The sequence below is a fragment of the Arachis stenosperma genome, chromosome 6 (assembly GCF_014773155.1).
Source record: "Arachis stenosperma cultivar V10309 chromosome 6, arast.V10309.gnm1.PFL2, whole genome shotgun sequence".
Classification (NCBI taxonomy): domain Eukaryota; kingdom Viridiplantae; phylum Streptophyta; class Magnoliopsida; order Fabales; family Fabaceae; genus Arachis; species Arachis stenosperma.
The window spans coordinates 130,536,129-130,551,157 of NC_080382.1; the positions used below are offsets into that span (position 1 = coordinate 130,536,129).

Genomic DNA, 15,029 nt, shown 5'->3' on the forward strand with positions numbered 1-15,029 from the left:
CTTTGGGAGAGTCCCCTGGCAGATACTGAGTACCTTTTCAGTCTGCGTGCTCATCATAGAATCTGTACTTTTGACGAGGATGAACCTAAGTATGAACTGGTTGCCCCGGGTCCGGAAGACCGGATTTATTTTGGAAGAGCTTCTGAGGAAGACCCTCATTTTATTTTTATGTATGAGAGTTTTTTCACCCGTTTGGGCGTTCTTCTTCCTTTTTCTGACTTTGAGATAGCCGTTCTATCTCATTGCCGGATAGCCCCTACTCAGCTTCACCCCAACTCTTGGAGTTTTTTTGAAAATTTATTAATTTATTAGCCATGCTTTAGACTTTCTGACTTCTTTGAAGGTTTTCTTTTATCTCTTCCACATGACTAAGCCCTTCAGTGGGCAAAATAACAAACACCAGTGGGTGTCTTTTCGGGCCATACAAGGCCGGGGAGTTTTTACCCTTTTTGATGAATCCTTCCATGACTTCAAAATTTTCTTTTTCAAAGTTCAAGCTGTAGAGGGTCACCACCCCTTTTTCCTGGATCAAAATTTTTCTCCCCGCTTTCCCCTGTACTGATTAGAGGCCTCTCCTTGTGAGAAATATAGTTTGGATGATTTGGATGAGGTGGAGGCGGCCATTGTGGAGTTTCTCCGAGAAGTATGGGGGAGAGCCCCCTACCTGGATACAAAAAAGTTTCTCCAGGGGTCTCCGACCTTTGTCCAGGCTCAACTAGGTAGCTTTTTGTTTGTTTATCATATTTTCTGACTTGATGGTCGCACGACTTGTTTCTTCCGACTTGTTTTACTGACTTTAGCTTCCTAATTGTTTTTACAGAAATGGCGAAGAAGAATTCCAGGGAGTCTTACTAGAGAGTTCAGGAAGCCAAAGCGAGGTCCCGCGCCAGAGTCGGCGGCGCCAGGGCAGCTGGTCCTTCTCTTCCTTCTCCTCCCTCTCCTTCTCACAACTTGGGGACCCCCATTCGTCCTATTGTTATTTCTTCCTCAACCTCTTCTCTACCGTCCCCTCCTCCCCGATCTTTCCCTGAGCCAGAAAAGAAGAGTCGCAAGACTTTAGAGTCTAGCTCTTCTTTTGAAGGTGAGGCCAAGGTGGATGCGCCTCGATTTGTTCGGAAGAATATCTATCCTCATACTCGTATAAGTATGGATGATGCTTCTGTTCCAAACCACCTTACTATTCTGGCTCAGGAGAGTATCAGGGCGGCAGGGGTGTGCACAAAGTTTCTTGATATTTTTTAGAAGACTTCCCTCAGCTCTTTGGGTTCATCCATGAGGGTTGAGGAGCTAAAGGGGAGGATTCTTTTATATCAGGAGGCTGAGAATAGTTTGAAGGAGGAGGTCGCCGGGTTGAAGGAGGAGAGGGATAATCTCCGGAAGGAGGAGAGGAAGTTGATGGGCCGGTGTGCCATGGCAGAGGGTCTGAGGGAGAAAGCGGAGCAGAGCTATTCGAACTTGTTCCAGGACCTTGTGGAAGTTAAAAAGGATTTGGTAAGAGCTCAGGATGCTTATGTGGATCTGGAGGACTCCATTGCTGAGGGAGCCGAGGAGGCGTGGAGGATCTTTAAGGAGCAGGTCGGGGTTATTGCTCCCGACCTGGATCTCTCCCCTTTGGATCTTGATAAGGTCGTAATTGATGGGGCTATTGTTTCTCCTCCCCGACCTGTGTCTGAGTCCGAGTTGAAAACTCGGGGCCAGAGGATAATAGAGTCCCCTCCCCAACCAGGAGATATCCCGAGTTCCTCGAAGGCTTCCGAGAAGGGTCCCGATCCTTCTGCCCCGTCCTCTGCTGGTGCTGATCTGACTTCCCCTCCTAGTCCTGATGGTGCTCTAATTGCTCTTCCTTCTGGCTCTGGCGATGATCTTCCTCTTGATGGTGGTGACCTTCCTTCTTCCAGTTAATTTGTGATGGCTACATGGGGACCCGGCCTGTGGGTCCCTCATTTTTTGAACAATTTTTTATGTTTTATTGTGGTGGTTGCTCTCTAACATTTTCTTGGCCTTTTATGGCCGTAAACAAAATATTTAAAAATACCCTTTTTGGACAAGGGTTTAGGTTATCTTCGTTGGTTGTGCGCATGCCTTTCTGTTTAGGTTTCGAAAAATCTTTTTGATCCTTGTTTTGAAAAACCTTTTTCTTGGCTGGCTGTCCCCTCTTCTAGGTTTTTCTCAAATTTTTTTTGAGGGCTTGAGACAGTCTTTTCCTTAGTGCTTTCTACAGGTTTTCTGATCTCTTTTTGGTATTCCTTGTACTCAATTTTTTCATTTATTGAGTTCTTATAACTTAGGTTATTTTTGTGATGCATTTCTTTGTTTCTCGATTTTTTTCCGACTTGTTAGTCAGATAATTTTCGAGTTTATCACGATCAACTTTTATAACCTCTTTACACCGACTTGTACCTCGTCGTTTTATCCTGACGACCATCTAGGTCGGTTCATGGGATTTTCACACTTTGTCAAGCTTAAGTCGGCGCGTTTCGTAGAAAGAAAGAAAGCGAGAAGGAATTTATAAGAGATATTGTAAAAGATCTTTATTTATTTGCGAATGTACTTTACTGCTACTAAGGGTTTTTGGCTATATATGACCCCTTAGTCTCTACTGTTATGCCTCGTTAAAAACCCCCCTTCAGAAAAAATCCTTTTCTTTTGGAAAAAAAAAACCATGAAGTTGGGAAAAGAGTACATCACGGAGTAAAGTTCGCTTTTAACTGCAGTACCTTTTCATATTACAAGCATGCCACGACCTATGTAGCTCGGTGCCGTTTAAGTCGGTCACTTTGTAATAACCTTTTCCTAAGACCTTACTAATCTTGTATGGTCCCTTCCAATTAGTAGCGAGCTTTCTTTCCCCAGACTTGTTGACTCATATGTTGTTTCTGATCAAAACCAAATCGTTTGGGGCGAAGCTTTTTCGAATGACCTTTTTGTTATATCTGTTCGTCATCCTTTGTTTCAATGCTGCTTCCCTAATGTGGGCTCGTTCTTGGACTTCGGGGAGTAGCTCAAGTTCTTCTTTGTGTCCTTGTATATTTCCAACCTCGTCGAAGAAGCTCACCCTTGGGCTTTGCTCGTTGATTTCGACTGGTATCATGACTTCTATGCCATAAGCAAGTCGGAAGGGTGTTTCTCCTGTGGCAGACTGAGGTGTGGTCCGATAAGCCCAAAGTCCTTGTGGGAGCTCCTCAGCCCAAGCTCCCTTTACGTCCTGCAACCTTTTCTTCAACCCTGCCAGTATGACCTTGTTTGCTGCCTCGGCTTGTCCATTGGCTTGTGGATGTTCCACCGATGTAAACTGATGTTTGATTTTCATGCTGGCCACCAGGTTTTTGAAGGTTGAGTCGGTAAAATGAGTGCCATTATCGGTAGTGATGGAGTTAGGTACTCCATATCTGGTGACAATGTTCTTGTAGAGAAACTTCCGACTTCTCTGAGCGGTGATGGTGGCCAATGGTTCTTCTTCTATCCACTTTGTGAAATAATCCACTCCCACTATTAGATACTTTACTTGCCCCGGCGCTTGGGTGAATGGTCCTAGCAAGTCCAACCCCCATTTTGCGAAAGACCATGGGGAAGTTATACTAATGAGCTCCTCGGGAGGAGCTACATGGAAGTTTGCATGCATTTGGCATGGTTGACACTTTTTCACAAATTCTGTGGAATCTTTTTGTAAGGTCGACCAGTAGAATCCAGCTCGGATTACCTTTCTGGTTAACGACCTTGCTCCAAGATGGTTCCCGCAGATTCCATTGTGCACCTCCTCTAGCACCTTGGTTGTCTTTGAGGTCGGGACGCACTTTAGTAGTGGTGTTGATATTCCCCTTTTATAGAGGATATTTTTCACCAGCGTGTAGTTTTGTGCTTCCCTCCGGATCTTTTTGGCCTCTTTTTCCTCCTTGGGGAGGATGTCAAATTTCAGGTATTCGACTAAGGGTTTCATCCACCCGAGATCTAACCCGGCGACTTCAAAGACATCTTGAACAGCCTCCGTTTTGACCACAGAGGGTTCGGGGAGAGTTTCTTGGATTAGGCTTCTATTGTTCCCTCCTGGTTTGGTACTTGCGAGCTTGGAGAGGGCGTCTGCCCTGCTGTTGAGGTCCCGAGTTATATGCTTTACCTCAGTTTTCTCAAAGCGCCTAAGATGCTCCAAGGTTTTGTCCAAGTACCTTTTCATGTTAGGATCTTTGGCCTGATACTCTCCGTTTATTTGGGAAGTCACCACCTGAGAGTCGCTGAATACCATTACTTTGGTTGCACCAACTTCTTCTGCCAGCTTTAACCCTGCAATCAAGGCTTCATATTCTGCCTGATTGTTGGAAGCTGGGAACTCGAACTTGAGGGAGACTTCTATTTGCGTTCCCCCTTCACTGACCAGTATTATGCCTGCACCGCTTCCAACCTTGTTGGAGGATCCATCTACATATAATTCCCATGTAGTGGATTTTTCCTCTTGATCTCCGGCGTATTCTGCTAGGAAGTCGGTGAGGCATTGGGCTTTTATTGCCGTCCGGGCTTAGTGTTTCAGGTCAAATTCGGAGAGCTCTATTGCCCATTGAACCATTCTGCCTGCAATGTCTGTCTTCTGGAGGATCTGTTTCATGGGCTGGTTCGTTCGGACTTTTATCATGTACGCTTGGAAATACGGCCGTAATTGGCGTGAGGCTACTACTAAGGAGTATGCAAATTTTTCAAGTTTTTGATACTTTAGTTCAGGGCCTTGTAAAACTTTACTGGTGAAATACACAGGATGCTGCCCAACCTCATCTTCCCGTATTAGAGCTGATGCTACAGCTCTGTCTGCTACTGACAGGTACAGGACGAGCTCTTCCCCGACTATGGGTCGGGTCAGAATTGGAGGCTGGCTCAAAAATCTTTTGAACTTCTGGAATGCTTCTTCGCATTCCGGAGTCCATTTGAACTGGCATCATTTTCTTAGTAGAGAGAATAGTGGAAGGGATCTTAGTGCCGATCCCGCCAAGAATCTGGAAAGGGCGGCAAGTCGGCCGTTCAATTGTTGGACCTCCCTTAGACAAATCAGGCTTTTCATTTCTAGAATAGCTTTGCACTTGTCGGGGTTTGCTTCGATCCCCCTTTGTGTTAGCATGAACCCTAGAAACTTTCCCGCTTCCACCACGAAGGTACATTTTGTGGGATTTAGTCTCATTCCATGTAACCTTACGGCGTTGAAAACTTGTGAGAGATCTGTCAAGAGGTCGGTCTCCTCTTTGGTTTTCACCAGCATGTCATCTACGTAAACCTCCATTAAGTTCCCAAGGTGGGGAGCAAACACTTTATTCATCAACCTTTGATACGTGGCCCTAGTATTTTTTAATCCAAAAGGCATTACCACATAGCAGTAGTTTGCTCTAGGTGTGATTAATGAAGTTTTTTCCTCATCCGGCTTATACATTGGAATTTGGTTGTATCCCGAGTAAGTGTGCATAAACGACAAGTACTGATACCCTGAGATCGCATTTACTAGGGTGTCAATACTGGGAAGTGGATATGGGTCTTTGGAGCATGCCTTGTTCAGGTCGGTGTAGTCGACGCACATCCTCCACTTGCCGTTTTGCTTTTTGACTAGCACTACATTTGCTAGCCATGCCGGATACTTGACCTCTCGGATGAAGTTGGCCTCCAAGAGGGCTTGTACTTGCTCCTCCACCACCTGAGCTCGTTCGGTTCCGAGCTTGCGCTTGCTTTGCTGTACGGGTCGTGATCCGGGGTGTACTGAAAGCTTGTGGGACATGAGCTGAGGGTCTATCCCTGGCATGTCGGAAGCTTTCCAAGCAAAGAGGTCGGAATTATCTCGCAGGAGCTTTATCAGCCTCTGTTTTAAATCTCCGCCTAGACTGGCTCCTATGTTGGTATTTTTTCCTTCCTCTTTTCTGATTTGAACCTCTTCAGTTCTTCCCCCCGGCTATGGCCGCAGCTCTTCTTTAGCTTTTATTCCCCCGAGCTCTATGGTATGAACTTCCTTGCTCTTTCCTCGGAGGTTCAAGCTTTCTTTGTAGCATTTTCTTGCCAATTTCTGGTCTTCCCGTACCGTCGCTATTCTGTTAGGTGTTGGGAATTTCATGCGAAGGTGAGGGGTTGACACAATCGCTCCGAGCCAATTTAGCGTAGTCCTGCCGATCAAGGCGTTATACGCCGATCCGACGTTGATGACGATAAAGTCTATGCTCAGAGTTTTGGAATTTTCCCCCTTTCCGAAGGTCGTGTGGAGGGGGATGTAGCCCAGTGGCTTTATTGGCATGTCTCCTAGTCTATACAGGGTGTCCGGGTAAGCTTTTAACTCCCTTTTATCCAACCCTAACTTGTCGAATGCGGGCTTAAAGAGGATGTCAGCCGAACTCCCTTGATCCACCAAGGTTCTGTGAAGGTTGGCATTCGCCAAGATCATGGTTATCACCACCGGGTCGTCATGTCCGGGCATGATCCCTTACCCATCCTCTTTGGTGAACGAGATGGTTAGGAGATCGGGAGTCTCGTTCCCAACTTGATAGACCCGCTTTAGATGTCTCTTGCGAGATGACTTGGTGAGCCCTCCTCTTCCGAACCCTCCCGAGATCATGTGTACATGTCTCTCTGGGGTCTGTGGTGGTGGGTCTCTTCGATCACTGTCCTCTCGCTTCCTTTTTTCATGATTGTCCGACCTCTCTATGAGATATCTGTCGAGCCGACCTTCTCTGGCCAACTTTTCTATCACGTTTTTAAGGTCGTAGCAATCATTTGTTGAGTGGCCATACATTTTATGGTACTCGCAGTAGTCGCCGCGGTTTTCTCCCTTTTTGTTTTTGATGGGTCTAGGGGCGGCAATCTTTCAGTATTACAGATTTCTCTGTATACGTCTACTATGGAAACTTTTAGAGGAGTATAGGAGTGATATCTCCTTGGCCTGTCGGGACCGACCTTCTCTTTTTTTTTTGGGCTCTCTTTCTTTCTCTTTTGCTGAGTGAGGGGGCCCCTGTCGCCAGCTTGGCTCCTGTAATCTGGCATTTTCCTCCATGTTGATGTACTTTTCTGCTCTCTCTTGTACATCGCTCAAAGAGGTAGGGTGCCTTTTTGATATGGACTGAGAGAAGGGGCCCTCTCTAAGTCATTTTACTAACCCCATGATAACTGCCTCTGTGGACAGGTCTTGAATCTCCAAGCACGCTTTGTTGAACCTTTCCATGTAATCTCATAGAGGTTCTCTGACCTCCTGTTTAACTCCCAGGAGGCTCGGTGCGTGCTTTACTTTATCCTTCTGGATGGAGAACCTCATTAAGAACTTTCTCAAGAGGTCCTCAAAGCTGGTAACCAACCTTGGAGGGAGGCTATCGAACCACTTCATCGCCGCTTTCGACAGGGTGGTCGGGAAAGCTTTGCAGCGAGTTGCATCAGAAGCATAAGCCAGATACATCCGACTTTTGAAATTGCTTAAATGATGCTTCGGGTCTGTGGTTCCGTCATAGAGGTTCATATCAGGGCTTTTGAAGTTTCTTGGAACTTTTGCCCTCATTATGTCCTCACTGAACGGATCCTCTCCTCCCAGGGGTGACTCTTCTCGGTCACCACGGGAGTTCCGACTTCTAAGGGAAGATTCTAGCTTCAAGAGTTTTTCTTCTAACTCTTTTCGTCACTCTATCTCTTGCCTGAGATTTCGCTCTGCCTCTCGTTGTCGTTCTAATTCCTGTTCCAGCTGTTCCAAACGACCTTGATGACCATGGACCAACCCCATTAGCTCGGCTGCATGGGGTGGCCCTTCCTTTCCTGATTCTCGTCCTTCCGAGGAGTTTACCTTTGGGTTTTTAAACCCAGATGTGCTTTCTCTATGCTGGTCGTTGGCTCCCTGGTAAAGGGCCAGGTCCGCGTCGTTATTTTCGGTATCTAGATTTTCTTATTCGGAATCAGACGCTGTATGACCATCCTCTGGTGAGTTGTCCGCCATTACTGGTTGATCTCTCGGGTCTCCGGCAACGGCGCCAATGTTACGGTGGGTAACCGGAGATTAATGGGCTGAATTCGTTAGGTTGGCCCAATCGTCTGAGGAGGGAAGCCTTCGAATGGGTTCGCACCTTTGGGGCCTCCGTCCGACTTGTGAGCGTGAGTGAAATGGGGGTGGTACCTGCAAAGACACTCCGATGCCTAAGTCAGCAAGGGTGTGAGCAGGTCTAGAGAGTATTGGGTCTTAGAGATACCTGAGGGGTGTCAGTGTATTTATAGTGGTGAACCAATAACCACCGTTGGAGTAGTTCCATCTTTTAAGGTGGATAACCGTCCCTTTATCTTAGGGAAGTTGAGATATGGCTCTTGAAAGTGGGTTGAAAGATTTTAGGGGCAGTTATTTTAGTATTATCTGCCAGCTAATCCTCGTTTCCGACTTCCTTAGAGCAAGTCGTGGCGAGAACCGACTTCTCAGGGAAGGTCGGTATAATGTGAGGCTTAACCTTGTGGGTTGGGCCTTTCGTTTGGACCTGGGTCATAGCGTTGGGTTAGTGTATGAATATTCAGCTACATGCTTTTTTTTGTATTCAATTTCAATATATCCTTTTTGTTTCTATTTCAATTTCAATTTAACTTTTTGTATTCCATTTGAATCTTTATCTTTTTATTTATCTTTTATTTTTTATCAGTTCAAAAAATATAATCATTATTCGAATCTTGTAATTGAGTAATTTAAATTCTACTTTATTTATTTATGCATTTTGTCTTAGAAAAAGATAAATAACGGCATATTATCAGTTAAATATTATTAGGGATATTCGATCTAGTAGAATATAAACTGTGTCCCTAACGGAATTCTTTCTTAAAATGGTGCCAAATATGCAGATTGTCCAAAAAAAAAAACAGACTCTAAGTGAAGTTTGGTTTGAGAAGGAAAAAATAATAATTTATTTATAAGAGATAATAATATTTTTATTTTGACAACGTTACTTTTTTTTAACAAATTTATATAAAATATAATAAAAAAATTATCTAAAAAATAATATTATTAATGCGAATTCAATTGATCATTGATTTTTTTTATATAATTTTAAATGAGTAATAAATAAATAGTGAATATATACTAATTGCAATAATTAATTGAAAATGGTAGATGATAGTTATACTATTTAATTGAATAATTAAAAATAATAGATGATAGACATACTATTTAGCCAATTAGTTATAGTTCGAATAACATAATCTCCACATACTCAATTAACAAGTTAGAGTCTCCTATTTTTGGTAAAAAAAAAAGACATACTATTTAATTAATCATTATGGAATCCTAAACTTGAGAATCTGGAGCAGCAAGTTTGTTCTTTTGAGCAGAGGACTTGACGAATTTGTTCCAATATGGATGATTCTCCCACACAAGAGAAATTTCTTCAATGGGAACACCCTTTGTCTCTGGCAAGAACTTGTAGATAAAGATACTCATAACAATCACAAAGAATGCAAAGAAGATGAAGAGCCCGAACTTCATATGGCACAACATCGCAGTGAAAACTTGGGCAATGGCAAAGGTGAAGATCATATTAACTGAAATGTTGACGCTTTGAGCTGCCGATCGAACTTCAAGCGGGAATATTTCACTGGGTACCAACCATCCTAGTGGACCCCACGACCATGCAAATCCCGCCACGTAGATACAAATGAATACCACAACAGTTAAGGCAAACCACTTGGGAAGAACTCCAGGGTTTCCATATGTTCCAAATTTGCTACCTATTGCAGCTGCGATCACAAGCTATACATACACACATACACAACAAATTAAACTTATATATATATATAGCAACAATAATATTAATAATGAAATTTTTATTTTAGTTAATGAAACACATGTAACTAATATACCTGACAGATAAACATTTGAGCACCACCTTCGAGAAAAAGCTTTCGTCTGCCAACCTTGTCAACGGTAAAGATGGAAACAAGGGTGGCAAGAGCGTTACAACCTCCGGTAATCATGGCAGACATAAGGGAAGCAGTTCCACCAAAGCCAATAGTTTTGAACAAAACAGGAGCATAGAATGTGATGACATTCATGCCAGTGAGTTGTTGGAAGAAGGGAATGGCTATGGCCATGGTGAGGTAAGGCTTGTACTCACTTTTGAGCAAAGAAGACCAAGGATGCTTGACCTGTTTGAAGGCTTCACTGGCAGCAACAAGATCCTTAAACTCCTCGTCAACATCATTGGTTCCACGAATCTTGATTAGTTCCTCCTTGGCCTTCTCAGCTTGTCCACGCTCGGTCAACGAGTTTGGTGAGTCAGGAAGAAACATTGCACCGATGATGATCATTATTGCAGGGACTCCTGCCAAACCTAAGCTATAGCGCCACCCTTCGCCGTTCTCCATCTTGGCAAAAAGGTAGTTCAGAATATTGGCAACAAAAATGCCAATGGTGATTGCCAATTGAAACAACATGTTAAGTGCTCCTCTGTATTTGTATGGAGCAACCTCGGATACGTAGATCGGCACAGACTATCAACGAATAAAAACATGTAATGATTATTATGAATTAGGAAGAAACATCATACAGATAATTATTATTATTAATAGTACCTGATTGGCGCATCCAATTCCAAAACCTAGCAACATGCGGCCAACAATAAGCATCCAAACTTGCTGGGCGAAGCCGTTCAAAGCTGCACCGGCGAGAAAGAGAACACCGCCGGAGATCATGGTGAAGCGCCTACCGAAGGCTCGAGTTACCTTGGATGCAAAGATTGAGGCCACAAGAGCAGCCAAATAGAGAGAGGAAGTGAAGAGTGTGAGCACTTGGCTATCAAATTTACAATATTGGTTATCAGTGGGCTTAATGTTGTGCTCCTTTGCGTACACATCAGGGAAGAATTTCTTCAAAAAAGGATCCATGGAGGTGACTCCACCTGAAATGCCTAAGTCATATCCAAAGATAAGACCTCCAAATGCAGCGGTGACACATGTTATGAAGACTCTGAAAGTGAGTTTTCCAGGATAGTTCTTTTCGGAAGACCCCTTCTCTATGAAACCACCTGCCATTATCGTATTAGCCAACACAAGCAATCAGTTAAAACAGATGAACACTAAACTAGAATAGCTCTTATTTATAGTTGAATTACTTAGCGGATGAGGTTTATCTAACCGATTAATTATCTTTGTAGCTGAATTACTTTGCGGATGAATCTTATCCAAGTGTTTAAAATTTTAAATTTAAATATCTATCTTCGGTTATTCAGTTAGCATCAAATCTTTTTCAAAATCATATATTTTGATTTTTGAATTTTAAATAATCTATTTTCATCTCTTATTTATCTATTTATATATAAGGTGAAAACTCAGGTTCAGTCGATATGAGTTTTCATCTATATATAATTATAATTATAATTATAATTCTTTTGTTGTTTGAGGAAGTGTGATTGTGCGCACTTGTTTAAAAAAAATTTGTAATATATGTAGCTGGTTCTCTCTCATCTTGGCGCAGTAGGTTTGGGGCTACAATCTTGATTCGAGCACGAACAGCACCAACTGAATCATAGGGCAAATCGATTCCAGACACCTCAGACAGAGCCCGAATTATCTTCCAATCATCCCTGGAGTCACCACTGTTGGAACTGCAGGCAAAGTTTGTTGAGTGCATCCTTCAGTATTTTCATAGGTTCCTTCCTTCTCACTAAATGCTGCAGCTGGCAAAATGATGTTGGCACGATAAACACTCTTGTCACCATGGTGACCTTGATAAACAACAAAAGAATCAGCTGGGATCTTGTCCAAGTTTATATCATCGGCACCCATCAAATATACAAATTTTGCAGACTCGAGACTTTGTTCAGATTGAGGCACGAGTCCAAGGTCAAGTGCAGCAGCCTGGGCAACATGAAGAAGTAATACATTAAGGCCGTTCCAATCAGGTCTGACAACCTTCCCTTGTTTTGCAATGGTTTCAATAGCTGCAAAAATTGCATCCTGGTCCTTTCTCTCGAAGATTCCAGCACCAACAATGATAACAGGGTTTTTGGCATTTGATATAGTCTTGGAGAATGGGTGGTGGCCCTCAGCAATTTCAAGTAGTGTTTGGGGGCCAGTACCAAGATGTTGGTGGTCATAGTTGAAATCAGTAGCAGGACCGATGTACCCAACCTTGGCTTGAGTTGCTCTGACAGTCTTGCGTATTCTGGCATTAACCATAGCAGCTTCCACCCTTGGCTGCAAATTTGATATTAAACACACAAGATAGTATTAGATAACCAAATACAAAAAAATAATGCACCCAAGAAAGCACAATGTGTAAATAGTAGATGAACTCAGCAAAAATATAGAATACTTCACAAAAATTCTTTGTTGTTGATAGTCTTGTATTCTCTAAACCTACCCATGCCTATAAACCCCAAAATAACAGTTATAGAATCAAGTGCATGGACACGGTAACTACTAAAAAGAAATGGAATTTGAATAAAACAAGAACCATTTGATCATCAGCAAAGTTAGAAAGACGTATATAAGGAATATTTAGAAATGACTCACTAAAATCAGAGACTAGTGATATACCTGGGTACCAACCAACAGAAAGACATCTGGATTCTCAAGACCAGCAATGCTAGTATTCATAATATATCCCGATCTCAAATCTGCACTAGTATTTTCACCAATGCCTTCACACCACACATTATTTGATCCCATCTTATTTACAAAATCTTTTAGTGCAATCATGGACTCAGCATCGGAAAGTTTGCCAGCTATTCCAACAATTTCTTCTGGTTCAACTTTGTGGGCAACCTCAGCTACCATAGCAAGGGCATCGCTCCAGCTGACAGACTTAAAACGTCCATCAGGACCACGAATCATAGGTTCATTTAACCTCTGCCTCTTCAAACCATCATAACAAAAGCGGGTCTTGTCTGAAATCCATTCTTCATTTATGTCCTGCAAAGGGAATGCAGAATAAACTATATCGGCAAACTATAAATATAAAAATGAACCTTCTAGACAGAAGAAAAAAGGTGCTACAGTAACAATGACAAAGAAGCATGGAACTATGAAAAAATATGTTGAACAACAAAAATTTTGCAGGCCAAAGTTTGTGGGGTCCAATATAAGGCATGCAGGGAGTGCATGCAGGGAGTCTAGGTAAAGCACCTCAATCTCCCATCCCCTCCCCTCTCCCCCCCGCCCCTTGTTGAGTGAAAAACTAATGAGGGAATGCAACCCCACCAAAAATACATTAACATGTTAAAACCTTACTGTCCCTCCAATATCTCAACCACAAGAGGATCAAGTGCTCCTTAAACATCTGCAGACTAACAACAGCTTAGTGTATCAACAGAGTGATGATTTTTGTTTACAGAAACAAATAAATTTAAGTGCCACAAAAATAATTGGAGCCTTAGCAACCACAAGAAATTTTTGGATGTGGCCCAATGGCAGCTAGGCTGATCTGCCCAAAGACCCGAAACCGCCCTACCCGGACAATAAACCGGATCTCACTCAAGCTTCTCTCCAGGCACTAGGAGGAGGTCTTCACTCTTCATCTTCTAGCCACCACTCCATCGTTGAGGGCCTGTCTCATCTTTTCAACTGTCTCAAAATACATGAGATTTCGTTTTGGGCTTAAGCCCAATTGTTGTGAAATAAAAAGCCTAGTCACCACAGACACAGAGATTATCTGTTGGTCTTGCAGCCGAGGCTTGGTACTAGTGGCAGGATCTGCTGCCTCGCAAGTAGCTGTACTTGGGTTCAAGTCCCATGAGAAGAAAAATAAACCCTTAAGTAAACTTATGTAGTGTGTGTGAGTGTGTTGTGTGGATGTGTAATACATGAGTAATGCCTAGGATTAGGGGTTGTCTAATCCATCTGACAAAAAAAAAAAAAAAATCTCTTGGTCTTGATTCTCTTCAAAAAGAAAAAATATAATAAAAAGAGTAAAGTATAATTTTTGTCCTTGAAGTTTGATAAAAAGGTTTTAAAAATATTTCTAAGTTTTATTTTGTTTCAATTTTATTCCAAAAGTTTTCGATTTGCATCAAATATATCCATGACGGCTAATTTTTCAAAAAATTTAAGACAAATTCAACAACAATTTCATAAGAACAACTCTCAACACAAACAAATCAAGCATAATTTTCATACATTATTGTTAGATTGGTCTTAAATTTTTTGAAAATTTAGCCGTCGAGAATATATTTGATGCAAATCAAAAATTTTTGGAACAAAATTAAAATAAAATAAAACTTAGAGTTATTTTCGAAACTTTTGTCAAACTTCAAAAACAAAAAATATACTTTACCCAATTTATAATTTTTAATATAAGAGGTAAAACATATAAAATAAGTATACAAAGATCGCGTATATAATATATCATTCCATGTTATATTATGAATCTCAAATATTTATAGTAATTATCTTTTATGATTTTTTTTCCTGGTGTACAGTTTTTTATGATTTTGTCTTTTTGTAAAAGGAGACAGAGTTATTATCAATTGCCTACTTTTCCTAATACAAAACGTCTCAAATTCAAACTCTCCACAGGCTCTACTATTTCTTTGGCCTTGCAGGCTTCACTATTTAGTTAAGCCAAAATTTAGAATTCAGCTACATACTTTTTTTCGGTCTACATCTACGTGGTTATAAATCGAGCCTTTTTTTATATATACATAAACCGAGTTAAAGGCCCACGAAGAAGAAACAATAAATTTTAAACTAAACGGGATAACAAGTAAAAAAAAAAAGAGTAACTAAACGGGATAAAATATTTGTTTAATTCGTTCATATCTATTAACAAGCAAACTATTTCTCTAGGAGGAATATGTTTGTTTATTGATTTTTTAGGCTTTTAAGTAGTTCTTGATGATCAGTGTAAAAAACAATAGAATAGTTCTTAATAAATACCCAAGCCCATCATGGGTTGTTGAGTTGGGTCCCGCCCAATGATTGCTTCCACCGTTTTTCTCAGTGCAATCCAAATTCCAAAGAAAAAAAAATCTATATATGTACAAAACAAAAATCATTATATATGAAAAAAAATTAAACTAAAAATAATTTTATAAAATATGAATATTTAACCTTTATTCATTTATAAA

At 41.6% G+C, this 15,029-nt stretch overlaps 1 protein-coding gene and 1 pseudogene across 1 annotated transcript; both read right to left on the reverse strand.

Annotated features, from left to right (window-relative positions):
• Positions 1-9,253: 9,253 nt before the first annotated feature.
• Positions 9,254-10,995, reverse strand: LOC130934626 (sugar carrier protein C-like). Its single transcript, XM_057864178.1, has 3 exons — positions 10,537-10,995; positions 9,826-10,455; positions 9,254-9,715 (listed from the first exon to the last, which is right to left on the reverse strand). The coding sequence occupies exons 1-3, from the start codon at positions 10,993-10,995 to the stop codon at positions 9,254-9,256; spliced, it is 1,551 nt and encodes a 516-aa protein (XP_057720161.1).
• Positions 10,996-11,358: 363 nt separating this feature from the next.
• On the reverse strand, positions 11,359-13,543 carry LOC130934628 (NADH dehydrogenase [ubiquinone] iron-sulfur protein 1, mitochondrial-like; annotated as a pseudogene).
• Between the last annotated feature and the right edge of the window lie 1,486 nt (positions 13,544-15,029).

Bases quoted from the DNA above. Each gene is read 5' to 3' on its own strand.
- LOC130934626 (XM_057864178.1), bottom strand. From the start codon at position 10,995: ATGGCAGGTGGTTTCATAGAGAAGGGGTCTTCCGAAAAGAACTATCCT. The intron at 10,456-10,536 runs GTACTATTAATA...ATTCGTTGATAG, and splicing joins GAATTGGATGCGCCAATCAG to TCTGTGCCGATCTACGTATC. The intron at 9,716-9,825 runs GTATATTAGTTA...GTGTATGTATAG, and splicing joins CTCAAATGTTTATCTGTCAG to CTTGTGATCGCAGCTGCAAT.